Source organism: Trichechus manatus, unplaced genomic scaffold (assembly GCF_000243295.1).
Source record: "Trichechus manatus latirostris isolate Lorelei unplaced genomic scaffold, TriManLat1.0 scaffold00097, whole genome shotgun sequence".
NCBI lineage: Eukaryota > Metazoa > Chordata > Mammalia > Sirenia > Trichechidae > Trichechus > Trichechus manatus.
Window position 1 is genome coordinate 8,344,951 of NW_004444033.1, and position 21,134 is coordinate 8,366,084.

Consider the following 21,134-nt stretch of genomic DNA (forward strand, 5'->3'; position numbering starts at 1 on the left):
AGTAAGGATACACAGCTGGATCGGAAGGGAAAAAGATGCAAGTGAGATATAGAAGAATCCATCATAAAAAGTGCAGGTTTCTTATGCTCACTGTCTCCCATGAGGGGTCACACAAAGGGCAGTCTTCCCCCAGCAACAAAAATGCAACAACCTGTGTGAGAGAACTGGTCACCTGGTCCCGTAGGCACCCTTTGTATAGGACACCAAAACCCCAGACTCCCAGAAGGAAAGTAGGTGTTCGGCATAAACCACATTGTCTGTACACAGTAAACCCCCCTTATCAGTTAGGGAACACACCAAGTTCTAAGACAATAGCCAAGGGCCGACCTTGCAAATGGACTGTTCTAAAGACAGCAGCCTCAGGCCTCTGTGGTTCTGCCCAAGGGTACTTAGCTTTAGTGATTTTGCTGGACAGCTGAAGGGTGATATGAGAGCATAGGCTCAGGAGCCAGGACAGGTGGCGTTAGGTCAAGTATCTGTTCTCAGACACATGAGAGAAACACGTCCATTCTCACATCAGTAAAGATGACTCACTGTGACAGTAATTCGGGAAAACTTTAATACTTGGAAATTAAATCCAGGGGATTTGGTACCCTACTCTTCTTTCAAATCCCTGTCCTAGCTGATAGACTCATCAGTAGAGCCCAAAGAGGTGATCCAAAGGAGCAATATTCTCCAGATGGCTTCCTTTACAGTTTTGTCCGTGTGTCTGAGACCTACTGGATGGTTGCCTGTGTTAAAACGATTTGTGCATAATCAGACTGAAGAATTTCAAACTGCTAACTTTGGGCATGTTATTAGGAGGGACCAGTCCCTGGAGAGGGACATTGTGCTTGGTAAAGTAGAGGGTCAGTGAAAAGAGAAAGGCCCTCAACTAGATGGATTGACACAGTGGTGGCAACAATGAGCTCCAACAGCAACATTGGTGAAGATGGCAGAGGACCAGGCAGTGTTTCATTCTGTTATACATAGTTGCTATGAGTCGGAACTGACTCGATGACACCTAACAACAACGACTTTACATAAATATAAAAAACCAAAACCAAACCCACTACTGTCGAGTAGATTCCAACTTACAGTGACCCTATAGGATCAAGTAGAACTGCCCCATAGGATTTCCAAGGCTGTAATCTTTACAGAAGCAGACTGCCACATTTTTCTCCTGCGCTGTGGCTGGTGGGTTTGAACCACCAACCTTTCAGTTAGCGGCTGAGTGCTTAAACAGTATACCACCAGGACTTCTAAGCAAATATAATAGATTAGAAATGTGACTTAATTATTTTGAGTCTTGTCCAGTCTACACCATGTTGTTGTTGTTAGGTTCATTATCTAATCCAAAGTATTCTCCTGATAACATGTCCAAAGTACGTGAGACAAAGTCTCGCCATCCTAGCTTCTAAGAAGCATTCTGACTGTACTTCTTCCAAGACAGATTTGTTCCTTTCTATGGCAGTCCATGGTATGTTCAGTATTCTTCACTAACACCATAATTCAAAGGCATCAGTTTCTTCTTCGGTCTTCTGTATTCATTGTCCAACTTTTGCATGCCTATGAGGCAGTTGAAAATATCATGGCTTGGATTAGGCGCATCTTAGTCCTCAAGGCGACGTCTTTACTTTTGAACACTTTAAAGAGGTCTTTTGCAGCAGATTTGCGCAATGCAAGGTGTCATTTGATTTCTTGACTGCTGCTTCCATGGGCATTGATCCACAGATCCAAGTAAGATGAAGTCATTGACAACTTCAATATTTTATTTTATTATAGTGTTGCTTGTTGGTCCAGTTGTGTGCATTTTTGTTTTCTTTATGTTTAGTGTAATCCATGTGAAGGCTGTGGTCTTTGATCTTCATCCTCTTACTTCCAGTCCTCTCACTTTCAGTAAACAAGATTGTGTCATCTGTGTATTGCAGGTTGTTAGTGAGTTTCTCTCCAATCCTGATGCTGCACTCTTCTTCATATAGTGCACCTTGGCTTATTTGCTCAGCATATAGATTTAATAAGTACGGTGAAAGGATACAACCCTGATGCACATCTGTCCTAATTTTAAACCATGCAGTATCCCCTTGTTCTGTTCAAACACACTGCCTGTTGGTTTATGTACAGATTCCTCATGAGTACAACTATGTGTTCTGGAATTCCCATTCTTTGCAGTGTTATCCATAATTTGTTATGATCCACACAGTCAAATGCCTTTGCATAGTCAATAAAACGCAGGTAAACATCTTCCTGGTATTCTCTGCTTTCAGTCAGGATCATCTGACATCAGCAATGATATCCCTTGTTCCGGGTCCTTTTCTGAATCCGGCTTGAGTTTCTGGCAGTTCCCTGTGGTTGTACTACTGCAGCCATTTTTGAATGATCTTCAGCAGAATTTTATTTGTGTGTGATATTAATACTATTGTTCCATAATTTTCACATTCTGTTGGATCACCTTTCTTTGGAATGAGTACCAATATGGATCTCTTCCAGTCGGTTGGCCAGGTAGCTGTCTTCCAAATTTCTTGGCATAGATAAGTGAGCACCTCCAGTGCTCCATCTGTTTGTTGAAACATCTTAGTTGGTATTCCGTCAATTCCTGAAGCCTTGTTTTTTGCCACTGCCGTCAGTGCAGCTTGGACCTCTTCCATCAGTACCATTGGTTCCTGATTCATATGCTACCTCCTGAAATGGCAGAATGTCTACCAACTCTTTTTGGTACAGTGACTGTGTATTCATTCCATCTTCTTTTGATGCTTCCTGTGCCACTTAATATTTTTCCCGTAAATCCTTCAATATTGCAGCTCGAGCCTTGAGTTTTTTTCTTCAGTTCTTTCAGCTTGAGAAATGCCAAGTGTGTTCTTCTCTTTTGGTTTTCTATCTCCAGGTCTTTGCACATTTCATTATAATTCTTTACTTTGTCTTCTTAAGCCACCCTTTGAAATATTCTTTTCAGCTCTTTTACTTCATCATTTCTTCCATTTGCTTTAGTTACTGAATGTTCGAGAGCAAGTTTCAGAGTCTCTTCTGACATCCATTTTGGTCTTTTGTTTCTTTTCTGCCTTTTTATTGACCTTTTGCTTTCTTCATGTATGATGGCCTTGATGTCATCACACAACTGGTCTGGTCTTTGGTCATTAGTGTTCAATGCATCAAGTTTAGTCTTGAGATGGTCTCTGAATTCAGGTGGATGTACTCAAGGTCGTACTTTGGCTCTTGTGGACTTGTTCTAATTTTCTTCAGCTCAGCTTGAACTTGTATTTGAGCAATTGATGATCTATTCTGCAGTCAGTCCCTGACCTTTTTCTGACTGATGATATTGAGCGTCTCTATCCTTTCTTTACACAGATGTAGTTGATTTGATTCCTGTGCATTCCATTTGGTGAGGTCCACGAGTATGGACACCATTTATGTTATTGAAAAAAGGTATTTGCAGTGAATAGGTCATTGGTCTTGCAAAATTCTCTCATGCTATCTCCTGTGTCACTTCTATCACCAGGACCATATTTTCCAACTATTAATCCTTCTTCTTTGTTTCTAACTTTAGCATTCTAGTCACTAGTAATTATCAACGCATCTTGATCTCATGTTTGATCAATTTTAGACTGCAGAAGTTGGTTAAAAAAAAAAAACAAAAAACTTCAGTTTCTTCATCTTTGGCATTAGTGTTTGGTGCATAAATTTGAGTAATAGTCGTATTAACAGTCTTCCTTGTAGGGGTATGCATAGTATAATGTGGATATCATATATCCATTGTCTACATGTAAGTAATACTCTGCTGGTCAGACTTCAGAGGCATAGTATTGTATCTTTAAGTCCCTAATTCAAGCACTGAGCAGGATCCAGTGTGAGCTAGTATTTTGACATCAAGGCAATGGTCAATTCTTTTTCTAAGCCTAATTCCTTTTCTTTTACTGTACCTTGAGATTCAGTAGAAGATAAAGAAGCGTAGCCATATTTTTGCCCTCCTTTGTTAACCTTCCTAAACATTTGTTGGCTTTTTCTTTACCAGTGATTTTTTGTGCCATGAATACTAAGCAGATAAGCTGCTGAGACCAAAATGAGATTGTTGGAAATTTATCTGAAATAACAAAAAGCTGTGTTGCCCAGTATTGTGTGCTTTAGTGTTTTCTAGTCATCAGCAGGCAAGGGGGTATTGGATATTAGAATTATCTGGTAATTCAAATTACGTGGGCTTCTCTCTGTTTCTCTGCTGCATTTGGTTATTTTCCCCCTCCTCTGAACATTCCAGGTTGTCTATGACCTTAATAGTAAGCTATTGTTACTAATGGTAATTGAAAATGTGTTTTGTATTTCAAGAATATTTTCATGCGATGTGTTTAAGAATAATTGTCCTAAAACAGTTTTTCCTATGTGCCTATTGAATTTCAGGTTTTAGGAGATCTTAGGCAATTTTGGTTTTATATGGTCTTCCCTGGGTGGAGACTCAGAACAGTAATGGTAGCCCATGGGTTTCCTCTGGAGTGAATATGTATGCAAAGCAGTGATGTCTACCATCCCATCATGTTGTAGAGAATCCATTGCTGGAGCTATGGTTCAAGATAGTGTGGGACTAAGAGATGAAGAGCTAATGTGTGAGGGGATAATGGGCTTGTTTTGAACTTTTTCATGAGTAAACTTCAGAAGACCCATATTGGGAGCACGCAAAGGTTCCTAAAATGCAGGAGTCAGACCGTTTGGATAGTAGGTGTTTGTATTTCATACCTACACTTGGGTATTATCATGAAGGAGGACCATCACCCAGAAAGTACTTTTTTTCCCCAGAACTGGTTAACTGAATCCTCCAAGTTTCTTGTTTCATCACAGACAAAGCCATCAAAGGCCATTTCCTGGTCACAAATGCACCTTTAATTGCTTACGTGAAGTTGGATCCTGTCTTTCTCCTTTCTCAACAAAGTAACATGTATTAGCATTTCTCTGATAGGTATTTGTAATTGTACTGGTGTTCACCATTCCCAAATGTTACAATTAAATCATTTGAGATGCTAGTCGTCACATTTATAAGCAGATGTACCAAATTATGGCTCAGGACTTCTGCTTGAAATCTAGAGTTTCAATTAGTCACATATCTGGGGTTGGGAGGGTTAGCAAGGGAAAGTCCTGAGAAAACACATAGCCCAAAATAGTTTGAAATTTCATTGCTGCTTTGCCTATACCCAGATTTGATTTGTCAGCATGTAAGAGGGCATTGCATCTTCTGAGAAACTACTTGGTTTCCTTTTCATTCAAATATAATTGGTTTTCCTGAACTGAATTAAAGCAGGAAAGCCAAAGTTTGGTGGGTGATGAAACTGAGCAAGTAATTCCATACAACCAGCATCTTGGTTGGGGTGTTTGTTAGCTCTTTGTTGTTCTCTGTTTCAATCACAACTGCAGCCTTAGCAAATCTTGCAGGATTTTCACCAGACTTGGTTTTCCAATTCTTCTCAACCTTTAAACTTTCTACTGGCTCTGTGAGGCATTCTCTTAAATAAGTGCCCCCATGTGGCCCACGTATCAGGTATGCTTCGGTGAAGCCAGTCGGTTTGCCTTCCTTTTTCTGTGATGTGGTCATCCTGCTTCTCTGTCACCATTCCTGTTATCCTTGTTCAGCAGAATACTCTTTGATGTTTTTCTCCACCATATTGACCTCTCAAAGATCAAAGAACTGACTCTCTTTAGAACGTTCTTTGTGTTTTCTGTGTCTTTTCAGCTTTAATTTATAAGTATAGGAGACTTTCACCAACTTGGAATATGAGCACCAGGAAGCTGAAATAATTGTTCCCTCCCAAGACGGATTCTGTAGTTCTCATTGTAACTGTTTACTTTTCTGAATCTGCTACCTTACTGTGGACTCTATGAGGCAGGAATTGAACTTATTCACCTTTGCATCCCTAGCAAAAAAGGTTTTTAATTTAAGGAATGTGTTAACGGACCATCAGGGTTGAGCTTAGATTACATTTCAATAACAAATAAGAAATGAGTTATATACATCTAGGGGGAGTTTGTTAAGTCAGAAGAGAACTGGGTGATAACCTTAAGGAACGTCAGCATTTAAGGAATGGGAAGAGGAAGGGGTACTAAAGTGAAGATGCCACTGCTACAAACCGTTACAATTGTTTACAGTGATAAAATGATCAGCCGCTCTAAGTGCATAGTATTGGTTGATTATATGAGGCGCCCTGATGAACTGTGAAGTATACATATGGACCATTTTCAAATCCAACTTGATGTTACTTTAAATTTAATGCTAACAGTATGTTAAGCATCAAATATTTAATTAATGATAATTTTATTTCCTTCCTAGAATTTAGAATGGCTACTAAGTACTGTTTCTAAGATTCAGATCCAAATCTGTTCAAAGAAACTGAATTGATGCTTTCTTTTTCTCCCCATAAATTTTCTTGCTCTTAAAAAGGAGGGATAGTCCATATTTTTCCATAGATCTACAAACACAGGCGCTCTGGTGGCACAGTGGTTAAAGTGCTTGGCTGCTAATCAAAAAGATCGGTGGTTTGAACCCACCAGCCGCTCTGCCTGAGAAACATATGGCAGTTTGCTTCCGTAAAGATTTACAGCCTTGGAAACCCTATGGGGCAGTTCCACTCTGTTCTTTATGGTCGCTGTGGATCGGAATCGACTTGACGGCAGTGGGTTTGGTTTTGGTTTTGGGTTTATAAAGACGGTGTTATAGTTGTGGATTAGTAAATGTTTTTCGATAATGATCTTTTTCCTACTGGAAAAGAAAATCTTGGCATAAAGGTAGACCCTGCGTTTCTCCCCTGTACCTCCCTTTATCAACTTAATGTATTTAATTTTAATGCAGATGTTGAGAATCAGACTAAACAAAGGCCACCAGAAAATACGTGCTAACAAATCTTCCATTGACTAGTTTTATTTCCGTAAGATCTACTTAATGCTATGTAAAGTTATAGACATAGCATCGAAAAACCATATGAAGCCATCACTAGGCCATTCGTTCAGAATCTTTGAAAGGAGCTATAGAATAAAAACAGCAACACGAAATCCCATTTGCTGAGCACCTAATATGTGCTGGGCTTTGTACAAACAGGCATAAAACAGGGTTCTCTCTCATCCCCCCAACTGTGTCTTCACATGTCCTGAGCTGCTTATACTATTTCTCCAGATGCTTGTGTTTTTGACTCAGTGTGGACTTTTAGTCTGGATTAACTCCCTTCTCTGTGGTTCCTCTTCAGACTTCAGGATTTAGCAGGTCTTACCAGAGTCTACATGGTAGATCCCATCCCAGTTAAATCATTGGGAAAACAGTGTGATGCCAATGGAATATTTGGATAAAGAAAAAGCAATCATCTTTCCATCCCAACGTAACTTGTTTCCGTTCCATACCCTCCAATCTTTTTCCTCATGCATGTGCATCCTTATAATACTACATGTACTGTTTTATGTTCTGCTATTTCTCTTATACATCATGTTTTTTCATATTTCCATATAATTTTCATAATTATTGAGTTCATCGTAAAAACCGTATAACCCCGTTACAGAAAATAAATCATCCATAATTACCCTCTTGATGACATTTTTTGCTTGTTTTCTCCTGAGTACCTGTGTTGCATTTTCGGATGGTAGGTAGGAATGTTTAAGCAGCTAAGGAAGCCTAGAGTGCTACTTCCTTTTTATTTTGATAATGTCACTTAACAACAAACGTTTTTAAAGAATTCACTTAACTTCTCTGAACTTCCATTATCTCAAGTGTAGAATGAGGTTGTTGAGCTTGATTAAGTCTAAAAGTATCTCTAAAGTCCATTTAAGCTCCAACCAGTCTGTGACTCTATTACTCTACTAAACATATGTTAGAAAACTCTAAAAAATGGATAGTTCTTTACCTTTTCTGTGTCATACACCCCGTTAATAATGTGTTAAAGCTTTGGACCCTCCATTTAAAAATAAAAATGCCGCATATGCACAAATACATCAAATACTTTATGCAACACCATCTGGAGAGCAAGAATCTTTTGCTGTCAGCACAGGAAAGAAAAATTTCTAGAAATGACACAATTCAGAAAGTATTTCGTGTCTGAAACATGGTTCATTTTTCTCTAATATTGGGCAACCAAAAAAAAAACAGAAAATGGGAAGAAATTCTGAAAAGCATTTATAAAACACATTGTAAATTTACATAACAATACTGACTAACATGAGTTTAGAATATTTGGATGTGACCTATTTAGTTTAAGAGAGTCATCGTAATTATAGTACAAAATGGTGACTTTTAGAGCAATACATGCAAATGTTAGCATCAGGCTTCTAGAATGAGAGCTTAAAATGGGCAAGCCCATGATTGGCTGGCTGCTTTTTCACAGTACGTTTTGAAGGACTAAATACGTTCCCTAGCTTCACTGTACATTGTTGTTAGAACGTCTGTTAAATTGGTTGTTCGCGATTTCGTTTTCTGTGTGTAAGAGGATAAACGAATGCTAACATTTGCCTTAATACACATGCGGCCACTCTTCCAGGGCCCGCTTCTTACATGTGAAGATAGTGGATCCTGCTTTAAAATGCGATTACAGTGAGGAAATGATGGGAAGTTGAATGTAGGCCATTGAACATAAGTTGCAGTTTTATGATACGTTTAAATGGCTCAGGATTTTTCTGCTGCGTTAAAGAAAATGGTAAAAAAACAAAAAACAAAAACTGTGAAGTGTCTAATTTTTTTAAGATGCAGACTATGTTTGCTTTGTGATCCCGATATTTAAAGTGGGGTCATGAGGAAGCTTCAGCTTTGGAAATGCCCAGGATGAGAAGGGAGAGAATACTGTCAGACAGCTCTTTCCCTGAGGAGTCTTGAAGTCGAAACTGCTTGGTGGATTCTTCTAAGAGAGGCTTTTATGCCATGAAATCTCAACTTTGATAAAACTGTGTTAAAAAAACAATAATCCCATCATAAGATGTCTTTTCATTATTTGTGGAAAAACCTTTTATATTAACATTCCTGGAATCCTGCAGACCTGGATGAAGACAAGCTATTCATGGATCAGGAGTCTAGCTAAATATTTGTTTGTCCAGTGACACCAAAGCAGTCTGGAACAGCTCCTCCTAAGCCCTGGGGCCTATCTACGTGACAGGCACTGTTCTAAGGACTTTTATTAGCTCCTTTAATCTTCACAGCAGTGAAATGAGCTTCCTCATTTTACAGATGAAGAAATGGAGCCTTCCTAGGATTACATAACTTTTTCATGCTCACACAAGTAACTGGCAGAACCAGAGTTCAAACCTTGGTCGCGTGACCCCAGAGCCACCTACCCCTCTTTGCCACCACTGTGTAACAGTGCTTGTAAAGCTGACAGCAGGTACTTGAGCTTAGTATCACTTCGCTGCTGATCCCTGTGCTCCACAACAGCAAGCTGAGAGAAGGGCCCTGAGGAGTTGGGAGTTCTGACGGAGACTGCAGGAGAGGAATAGGGTGTTGGGGTGCTCAGAGCCTCAGGAAGGGGTAAGTGGAAGGAAAGTAAAGTGGAAGTGCGGTGAAGGTGGACTTCATCTGCTTTCCAGTTTGGTCTAGAAGTAGCCTCTAGCATGAAAACAGAAGACACAGGGATGCAGGAAATGAGCAGGAGCAGCATTCAGGGTAGAATCAATCATTGCCTCAGCAAGTCAGCGCCAGTCTGACCAGTGGTGAAAACGTCAGAAAAAGTCAAAATCCCTTAAGGTACAACCGCGAGGAAGTAAATTCTCCTTTCTACATACTATTGTGATGCTTAGTTCTGTGTAATGCAGCTACCCTCTTCCAAGAGCTCATGGTAAAACTGCGTTACTAATATATATGAACATAGTAAACTATTTCGAGTCAAAGCAAATTTGTATAACAGATGCATTTGGAAGGACCTGTCCATTTTTCATTTAGTCTGTATTTATTTATTTATTTTTAAAATTGCACTTCAGGTAAAGGCTTACAGAACAAATAGTTTCTTGTGAAACAGTAGTACACATGTTGTTCTGTGACGTTGGTTAACAACCCCACAACATATCAACCCTCTAACTTCTCAACCTTTTTTTTTTTGGTGAAAATACACATAGCCAAAGATACACCATTTCAAAAATTTCTACATGCACAGTTCAGTGACATTGACTATGCTCTTCCAATTATGCTGTTATTCTCACTTAAGATGAAGGTTTACAGAACAAAATAGTTTCTCATTTAACAGTTACTACAAATGTTGCCCTATGACAATGGTTAACAATCTCACAACACATCAACAATATCCTTACTCAACCTTGTGTTCCCTATCACCAGCTTCCTTGTCGCCCTTCTGCCTTCTGGCCCTTGTCACTGGACTCCTGTACCTCGTTAGTCTCATTTGGTTTTACGGGGCTGTACACTCCCAGGCTGAACAGTGAACCTCGGAGGTAACTTCACCACTGAGCTAAAAGAGTGTCTGGAGGCCATACTCTTGAAGTTTCTCCAGTCTCCTTTGGACCAGTAAATCTGGTCTTTTTTTTTTTTTGTGAGTTAGAATTATGCTCTATATCCTTCTCCAGCTCTGTCCAGAACCCTCTGTTGTGACCCTGGTCAGAGCAGTCAGTGGTGGTAGCCGGGCACCATCTAGCTGTACTGGACTCAGTCCGGTGGAGGCCTTGGTAGCTGTGGACAATTAGTCCTTTGGATTAATCTTTTCCTTGTATACTGTTCTCTTCATTCTCCCTTGCTCCCCTTGCTCCCGAAGGGATGAGACCAGTGGAGTATCTTAGATGGCCGCTCACAGGCTTTTAAGACCCCAGACACTACTCACCAAGGTAGAATGTAGAGCATTGTCTTTATAAGCTGTGTCATGCCAATTGAGCTAGATGTTCCCCGAGACCATGGTCCCCACAGCCCTCCGCCCAGCAATTCAGTCATTTAGTCTTTTTAATGAAGAGTATAGCATTTTGGTGTAGTGTTTTTGTTTGGTAGCTACATTCGAATATAGTGTATAATACTCTTAATAAACATAGAAACTTTTTCAAAATATTGTCTTGGTGACAGGATGGGATATGGAAGGATATACACCATCTTAGTGTTTTCCCTTAATAGAATGTTAGTCCTAGAGTAAAGGGGAGGAGAAGTGGGCCATAACACCACCGGACACCTGTCCCCTTCAAATCTCAGGATCCTATGTCTTCTAGGACAGGTCTCCTTCTCATCCTTCTCTACCCTGATACTGCACCACACCTGAGTGGCTGGCACCTTAAGTGCTCTCTCCCTTTCTCTCCTCCTCTGGTGACCACTTCCCGTCCGCCTGTATGGTCTGACCTTGACCCACTCTAGGCCTCATCCAGGAAAGACACTGGTCACAAAGGCAGAGCCCCAGCCTCCTGATTTTCATTCCCTGATAGCTTCCACTGCACTACAAAACCTTCTTTCCTTAAAAAAGGAAAAAAATTGAACGTAGCACAGCATGTTTAATGTCTTGTCAGGAAAATTAAAAAGGGGTCTTTTATCTAACAACAGAAAGTTTTGGGTAACAAATATTTCCAGGTCCTAGGAAGTGGTCTCCTTATATCAAGCAATATTTGACACAACAAAATTATAACAGAAGAAGCAGATATGTATCATCTCTTGGAGTTTCTTTCATCATTATGTGACCTGCAGTACCCAGCCTTGCAACTTGATGGCAAAAACAAGACAGCAGCCTCACCACCAAAATTACCACACGTTCAGCCTATCGGTGATAAGTGCGAGAGCAAAAATACCGATAAATTAAGAATTTAGTATTAACAATAACTCTACTGGGGTTTCAACCTTTCCTGATTAAGAAGTATTAAAAGAAGATGAGCATTTTCTTTTGATGTTTACTTCTGGATTTTTTAACAAAACAGTGTAAGCAGAAGATACCCTGAGGACCATTTTTGGAAAAATCCCAACAATTGCATAGAGGCACACAGAAGAAATGATTTAATTAGCTTGGATAACACTGTTTCTTCTGAAGCATTTGAAACAGGCTCATGGAACTCATAAAAAGACTCATATTTTCTAGCATATGTGAGAGTTTAAGGGTCCTTAGGAGCCTATTTTGAAAGATTTGCTGAGTCCCCCTTGATAAAATGTACTATTGCCAGAGTTCAAGCAAAAGAGGTTGCCTATAGCATTATCCAATTGCCAATGCCTTCATTGGCAATTGAACTGGAAAGAAACTTTAGAGCTCTTCTCATCTATCTCTTTATATAAAAGAGTGAACTGACGCATTGATTGGCTCTTGACTCACTGAAGGTCCCACAGCTAGTTTAGATGACAGAGCTAGGGCTAGACTCCTGGGTGTCTGAAAGATAAAGAGAAGTTCACTGCTCTTCCCATCCCACTTGACTGCCTAGTAAGTATTTTATTTACTTTTCAATGTGCCATCAACTTTGTTGATTGACGTAATAGCTGAGAAATGAATTCAGTCCTAGCCACCTCTCTGTTCAACTTATAGCGATACAGATTAGTAAGCAAACACTGACTTTCCTCCTCGTGTGAGACTTCACTACAGGTTTCCAAGAAGGAGGGAGAAAAAGGCTCATGAAGAGATCCATGGATGCTCTTTCTTGCCTCCAGGAGCTCAGCTCTCTCAAGCTGGTCATTTCAATGTATAGCCCTTTCTGTATCTTATCCATTTTAAAATCCCATTGGGTCCTGAGTTATAGGAGGAGGCAGAGCACCAGTGGAACTCAGGATGGTGTTGAGACCAGTGACAGGTATTTTTTTCTTCTTTTCATGTATATGTCCTATTTCCTAAATAAACTGAATTTTCTGTCACTGTAGAAGTGGTACATAGGGGTAGTGAAGCAAGTTCAGAATCCTGAAAGTTAAACTATTAAGTTTGAATCATACAAAATTACTGATTTTCAACTATATCATACCTACAAAAGGGCAATTTCATATGACTTAACCTAAATAATAAAATCAACAAATGAGATCTGATGTGTGCAAAAGTGTCATAAATGGCTGATGAACATAGAAGAAGTTAGACATTACTAGAAACCCAAAACTACAAATTAACATAACTTCTTACGTTCGTCAGATGTTAAGCCAGCCGTAGCCTTGTGCTCTGGTGTTGGGAGTACTGATTAATACAAACAGTAAGTATGGAGAGATTTGGACTCAATGTTTTTTACTTCTAGATATTTATAACAAGGTAGTACACTAATATCTGAATAAATATTTCTACACAAATATGTTCTTCGAAGTTTGTTTTAACGGCAGAAAATTGGAAACATTTCTAGCAGTAGGGGGATGGGACGTTAACCATGCTCTAGCCACAGAATGTAGTGTTGTGTAGTGATGAAAGTGATATTTATCAAATGTTTTTAGTGACACCGAAAAGTGTCTAAAATATAAGAAGTGAGTAAAGTAGTATCAGAATAGTATATACAGTATGATCTTAAGTATGTAAAAAGCTGTTTATAAATGTAGAAAGAGAAAAGACATGAAGAAGATACCCAAGACACTGACGGTGGTTATTCTTTACACTTGTCCTTGTGTTCTGCAGTCATCATGTATTCTTTTATAATGAGAGAGGACATTTAAAGTAAGTGTTTGTTGGACACCAATTTAAAAAGTCAGAATATCTCCCCAGCTACAGGTCAGCAAGTCCATATAGAAACACGGACATCTGCATTTCTAGCAAGTTCCCAGGTGGTGTGGATGCTGTTGGTCCAGGCACCACACTTTGAGAATTTCTGATGGAGAGAATCCCCTTTGGGGAGATGTCCTCTGTGAGAAAACAAGTTACTGGAGTCCACAGGTAGCCACCGCTGCAACGCCCACCACAACCTGGGTAGTCTAGCGAAGCCACCGAACCAGGTGGCAGAAACTGTTAGGAGTGGTGGTGAGTTTTGGTTAAAACAGGACTAAGTACCAAATATAAATGCTTATCCCTTTGCAGGAAACCCTGGTAGCGTAGTGGTTAAGTGCTATGGCTGCTAACCAAAAGGTTGGCAGTTTGAGTCCACCAGGCAATCCTTGGAAACTCTATGGGACAGTTCTACTCTGTCCTGTAGGGTCCCTATGAGTTGGAATAGACTTGATGGCAGTGGATTTGTTTTTGTTTTAATCTCTTTGTAAGTCATCTGGCTTTCTGACAAATGAAAGTTGGGAGCACAGTTTGTTTAGCGTGGTAACATGTCTGCTGCGAGGACTCAGGACTGGGCCTTTCCTTTCTGGCACAGAATAAATGCTCAGTTATGTTGGTTTCTTGGATGAACTGAGTGGTGAAGAGCACAGTTTTGATATCATGAATTGGAATCCTGGCTTCCTGAATTTACGAGCCATGTGACCTAAGCAGATCACTTAACCTCTGGATGTCCCAGTTTGCTCATCTGTACAATGAGGGTAAGAATTGTTCCAACTTCATGGGGTCGTTGGCAGGATTAAATGAGTTAATACACAAGTGTTAGAATAATGCTTAATAAATGTTACTGGCTATAGTTACTCTTATGCAGGATTGCCTGCATTTTAATGCTTTTCAAAAGAGAAGTTATCTGAGTACCTAGCAGAAAAAATGGTAACACCAGACACTTTCAAGAGGAGATTATAATCCTTTCATCGAATAAGGAAACTTGGGAAGAGAACTATAGAGAAAATAGAGTTGTGCGAAAGCACTTTGACAGATTTCTACTGGACATTTTGGCTTTTAGTGGCCCTCACAGCCCCAGGATTTAACAACTAAGAAACCTCTCAAAAGTACTCGTTTTGATTTCTGTAGCCATAAAAAATAGAAATAAACCTCAGGGAAACACAGAAAAATCTCTGTGGCTCAGTAGTTTCTTAACCTTGTGACCTTTGCCCTGTCTCTAATGTTAAATGGTGACAATACTGCCTCCCTTAAGGTTAGTTGTGAAAATTAAATGAGAAATTACAGGTAAATTCATCAGCAAGGTGCCAGGCACACGGTTGATTGTGAATAAATACTAATTTGCTTTATTTTCCTTCCCCACTTTCCCTTCAGCTTCTCTTCCCACTTCCCACATTTCTAGGTAGTTTTCAAATGTCAGATAGATGTCAAGGCAGTGTTCGCATTAGAATTGGCGAAATTTCTCAAAAGCTGCCCTGAAAATTCACAATTTAAAAATAATAATCCCTCTGAGAAGAGAAGATGCGCTCCAAGAAGTTCATCCATCCAGTCAAAACATACATGAAGCTCTCCTGTAAGAGGCAGCCATGAGTATTTCATTCTGGGGTCTCTATGGTGGGGATGATCCATTTGTTCCTGTTAGGAACACCCCAGCATGCCATGGGCTTGCAGGACTTGGCCCAGAGAACAATCTTTTACTGAAGCGGCATTGCCATTGGAAATTGTTTGGTTTCAGACTTTCAGGTCAAGAGAAAAATACTTCCTGGTCCCAAAAGGGAACCCTGGTAGTGCAGTGGTTAAGAGTTTGGCTGCTAACCAAAAGGCTGGTAGTTCGAATCCACCGCCACTCCTTGGAAACCCTATGGAACAGTTCTGCTCTGAACTATAGGCTGATATGAGTCAGAATAGACTGGACGGCAGTGGGTTAGTCCCAAAAGAGTAGATTTCCTGTGAGAGATAATTAGGAAAGAAGTTTTATATCCTTATGCATACATATTTGCCATTTAATTTTCCCTTTAGGTGATATTTGAAGTAATGACAAAGTTAGTTTCAAGTGTATGGGTGGCATATGATTTCTAGGTGACTTGCTTTTTTGTGAAGGACAAAGTAACCAAAAACCAAACCAAACCTGTTGCCATCAAGTCAATTGCAACTCATAGTGACCCTATAGGACAGAGTAGAACTACCCCATAGGGTTTCCAAGGAGCGGCTGGTGGATTCGAACTGCCAATCTTTTGGTTAGCAGCCGAGCTCTTAACTGCTGCGTCACCACGGCTCTAAACAACAGAGTACTACTTTGTAAAAGCAGAATTTTTTTTTTTTTTTAATGTGGTTTTGGCACTGCTCAGCTTAGGGATAAATCCATTGCCGTGGAGTCAGTTTTGACTCATAGCAACCCTACAGAACAGAGTAGAACTGCCCCATAGGGTTTCCAAGGCTATAATCTTTATGGAAGCAGAATCTCACAGCTTTCTGCCTCAGAGAGGCTGATGGGTTTGAAGAGCTGATCTTTTGGTCACAGCTGAACACTTAACCCCTGTGCCACCAGGGCTCCTTTCAGCTTAGGGGTACAGCCCCGTAAAACTGAAGTGAGGATGATATCTGGCAAAGTTCAGATGATGTTAAAGAATCAAACTCAACTGAACTTGTACTTGGAGTTCTGAAGAAATAATTGACTGAATTCTCCGGTGCTCCCCCTTCAGTAAGGTTTCTTTTGTTTGCTCTCTTTTCCTCAAATGTGGCTTTTAGGAGGCTCCTATTTAGAACTTCTCTGCTTATAAAAAAGATAGCTTTATAATTACTATGTAAGAACTATGAAGTGGGAAGGAACACATTGGCAAGGCATATTACAATTACTTTGTCATGCGTCTGGTTATGTTGGCATATTTGTTTAATTAAATTCCCTGCTAATTATAACTGTATGTACTTGTGTTAATTAATATTTGCTTAACACAGGCAACAGTGTAATTCTTTAAAGGAAAGCAACTTGCTTTCTATTTAAATTAAATTCCAATTTAATATGCTTCCTAAAAAATTGTAATGACATTTCATTAGAATGGTAGTGAAAAATATTTATCTACCTCAATGAAATTTGGACTGGCTAAAATTTAATGGAGTTGTTTCAATATCAAATTGCAACTGGGAATTAAAAGGGTCAACATTGCAAAACCACCAACTGATGCTACCCATGACTCATCTGCCGTCCTTTCCTGCCCTTCTGAACCTCCTTATCCCCTACCCTGTAGGAGAAGGGGAGAGAATTAGTCCTTGACAGTGATTCTCGAAATCCCAACAAGTGCAACCCACCTTCTAAAGTGTATTGAAGGGAAACAACAGATAAGAGTTCTTATTTGCTAGTTACATTTCTGATTTCTAATTATATTTCTAAAATTCTCTAAAGTATTTGTTTAAGGTCAGATTGCCCAGGTCATTCAGTTATGATCACTCACCCAGACCCTTAGTATACTTATAGGCTTTCTCAGGGTTGGGGAAGAAAAGAAAAAGAAAAACTTTCATTAGAGTTAAAATCAGATTCCCAAAAGAGCTGGGTCTTTTCCATTTCATTCTCTTCATCCTCTCTGGTTCAAAATTCTTCCACCTCTATAGGTTTCCCTTTTCACCCAGTCTGTGCCAAACACTAGATCTTTTTTTAGAAATTTCCCTCTCTGATCTTAGTGATGAGCTAAGAACTCTTATTTACATACTTGCCCCCTTTTATTTGCTTGTACAGTTGCTTCCATTCAGAGGACTTGACTCTTACCTATTTTTCTTCAGTTAGTTTTAAAAAATTCCAATTTAAAAATTTTGCAGTTTATTCTCTGTTTACGCTCCCTACTTCACAATAAAAAACTTTCTTTTCTGTCTTAAAAGCATGAGTTTGGCTGCAGATGGACGTGGGTTGAAATCATGCCTCCTCCACCGATTAGACTTGAAGTAAGTTGCTAACTTCTCTGAGCCTCGGGGTCCTTATGTATAAAATGGGGCTATCATTGATGCCTGCTATATAGGCTAGAGGGAAGACCAAAGTACATAACATATTCAAAGCATCTAATTTATAGTAGGTTCCAAGTTCCAATTAAACAGTGGCCTTTATTTTATGTATACATGAGTACATGTTTTTTTTTTTTTTTACACTTATTGGGCACACACACTGAGTTCCCCGTGACATATTCTTCTAGTCTTTTAGAAGAGAAGGAGCATGCTAACAAATGAGAGAAGATCTACTAATATCAATGCTTTTCACATTTCTTTAGCCATGGGAAATCTTTTTTTCAATGCAATCTTACATGAAATCATAGAAAACTTAAGAAAACAGATAAAGGTGTAACTTCTCTCCAAAGTGCAAGGTCCTTCTGTGCTCTTCCAGGTCATATCCTGAAAAATCGTATAATTCTGAGGTGCATAATTAAAAAACTACTGACCCATCATCTTGAATTCAGTGTCATTCACTAACATTAATGAGTGCCCACTATTGCCAGACTTGGTGCCGGTTCTAAAGATGAAGGCGCTGTAAGACAGCCCTCCCCTCAAAGAGTCTTATAGTCTAGTAGACTCTTCCTGTCAGGGATTGAATTGTGTCCCCCAGAGATTGGTTAGGCCATGATTCCCAGTATTGTGTGGTTGTCCTCCATTTTGTGATTGTAATTTTATGTCAGAGGATTAGGGTGGGATTGTTTAACACCCTTGCAACGGTCACATCCCTGATCCAGTGTAAAGGGAGTTTCCCTGAAGTGTGGCCTGCACCAACTTTTATCTTACAAGAGATGAAAGGGAAGCAAGCAGAGAGTGGGGACCTCATACCACCAAGAACGCAGTGCTGGGAGCAGAGTGCGTCCTTTGGACCTGGGGTTCCTGCACCGAGAAGCTCCTAGTCCTGGGGAAGATTGATGAGAAGGCTGACAGACAAAGCCTTCCCCTGGAGCTGATGTCCTGAATTTGGACTTTTAGCCTACTTTACTGTGAGGAAATAAATTTCTCTTTGTTAAAGCCATCCACTTGTGGTATTTCTGTTACAGCAGCACTAGATGACTAAGACACGTCACTAAAATTGTGTAATTCTAGATTCAGTGAAAGGTATCAGTAGTTGCAAAATCATATGCGTGGCATCAATAGAATAGAGAAGTGACTGGGGGCATCGAGTAGAGTTTATCCATAGACTGATCTAGAAAGGTTTCCTCAGGTGATGATTTGAAGAGTTGAGACGTGATTGTCATGAGTGGAAAGGAATCTTCTTATAAGAGAAAACCCATGTGGAATTATTAAGACCTAAGGAAGAGGACTTAGAAACCCTACGTGGGAAACAGCAAGCACGTTGCATTTTGCAATGATGCTTTTAAGTGGGAAGGGCAAAACTAAGAAGTTGGAAATGAGATAGAATGAAAAATACGGAGTCATTTTCCAGATGATTTAATAATGTGGTTTCCATGATCAGTATGGGCCACTATTGATGTTTTTTTAATCAAGAAAATGTGCTATTCATAAGAATATTGTTGCTGTCTTGGACCATTTTTTTTTTTTTTTCCCCCAGTGTCAATTGAAAACAGGTGATAAGCAACTGTTTAGGTCAGAGTCCCTAGTATATATAAAATCCTATGGATAAGTCTTCTGGATCTGCAGCAGCAGCTGACTGTATCCAGTTTACCTCTCCTCTAGGAAACTAAATGTAGTCAAAACTCCCTTTCACATTCAAGCTATCGCCAAGGTTAGATGATGAACTTTAATTGGCAAAATGGAAATGCTGCAGTGTTTTTGAGAAAGTAGGGATTCCCATTTATCATCAGAAATTTGTACTTGGCGTGCAGGAAAATAGTATCTGTTTGCTACATGATTACAGTAGAATGAATTCCCTAAACTGTGATGCTGAATTTAGGGCATATATTTGCTTCAAATACTTTTTGATCGACTGCTAGATACCAGGTACTGGGTACAAGAGGGGAAAAAGGCCTGGCCCAGCCTCTCAGAGAGCTCATGGTCTAGTGAATGAGTCCGATGAGTAAATAGATAATTTCAGAGTATTGTGGTAGGTGCTATGGAAGAAATGTAAACAGCAGATTATGGGCACACAGAAAAGAGGATGTCATATTAGAGGCTATGACACTCAGTTGAGTCTTTCAGAATGAATTAGGAGGTCAGCCTGGGGAAGGACATTTTGTGTGCTTCAGTGAGAATGGAAAGCACATGGGCTTTGACATCTGCTACACCAGAGCCTGGGTCGGCCACATGCAAGGCTGTGCGACCGTAGGCCAGTTATTCAGCCTCTCGGAACATCACTCTCCACATCTGAATTTAGTGTTTACCACACAACACTGTGAGGATTAAACGTGAGGAAGCATGTAAAGAGGCTCGCTGAAGCCTGGTGCAGAGTTGTTTAAAAATATGTTTTTTTGAACATTGAAAGCTTTTCTTTAACTGCCGAAGAAAGCCAAATTTTGATATTTGATAGCAGCTAAATTTGCCAGCCACCATGCCCAGTGGTTAGGCTATGAAAATGGAAAGTTTCAGTCCCAATTAACGTACCATTTTCTCAAAGACTTTGGACAGACATGTTTTTGATCCATCAGATCTTTCTTTCTGTCCTGGGCTTGTGTCTGGTTTTTATTCCAATTTTGAGGTCTGTCTGCGCACATTGTGCCTTGAGCCATGTAGCACATAGAAGGACATGATTTCTTCTTCTTTTTATTAGCAACTAAGGGGGATACTTAACATTTACTTAAGAAAAAAAAAAAAGACTTGAGAGAAATTTTTAGTTATTTTCTAATGAGGGGAACAGAAAAAAAATCTCCAAATGCAATCCATTAATCCTGTTTCCTAATAACAAGGCAAATCTGAAACAGTTTTAAACTTTTCCCTTTATCATGAATGTTTACTATCCAAAGGAGTTGATTTTTGTTCAGAATTAGCTTCCAGGTTTGAAGGACCATTAGCAGTCACCACAGGGAGCCTCACACTCCAATTCTACCCGCTACCCTTTTTTCCAGAGCGGAGCCAATTTCCACATAGTTACAGCGGGCGTCTTTGTTGCACCCACCTCACCTGCTGTGTTTTACATATATCCACCTGTGCCGAGATGAGGGACCAAATCATATGTCGGGAAGAGGAGATCCCTGCTTGGAAAAACTGGGTGAAATGCACCTTGATCCCTCATGCAGCTGTTTCAGTAAAAACTTTATAGATATTCTTGTAATTATTTCATGATCATAGTATTATTTAACTAAGCATTTAGCATTTGTGAAGAATATTGAACTTACCATCAACTGCCAGAAGAACAAACAAATCTGGCATCTACCTTACAACAACAACAACATCCTTGCCTAGAAGGCCCTGGGTGGTGCAAATGGTTAACATGCTCAGCTGCTAACTGATAGGTTGGAGGTTTGAGTCCACCCAGAGACACCTCAAAAGAAAGACCTGGCAGTCTACTTCCAAAAAATCAGCTAATGAAAACCCTATGGCGCATAGTTCTACTCTGATACACATGAGGTCGTCATGAATGGGAGTTGACTCGATGGCGGCTGGTAGTATTATCCTTGTCTATTCTTCATAATAGTTGTATGAGTAGATACTAGAGTGATCTCCAGTTTATCGATGAGG

General features: G+C 39.8%; 1 protein-coding gene across 4 annotated transcripts in view; it reads left to right on the plus strand.

Moving 5' to 3' along the window:
* The window catches only part of EXOC4 (exocyst complex component 4), an 830,578-nt gene that overhangs the window by 502,341 nt on the left and 307,103 nt on the right, over positions 1 to 21,134 (plus strand). The window contains exon 11 of one of the 4 annotated variants that reach the window (XM_023737129.1): positions 14,140 to 14,179. The exons of the other annotated variants lie outside the window; for them this stretch is intronic. Coding sequence (XP_023592897.1) covers positions 14,140 to 14,173 — 34 coding nt within the window. The 3' untranslated portion in view covers positions 14,174 to 14,179. Of the gene's footprint in view, positions 1 to 14,139; positions 14,180 to 21,134 lie in introns of those variants that run through there. 4 annotated transcript variants of the gene reach the window in all.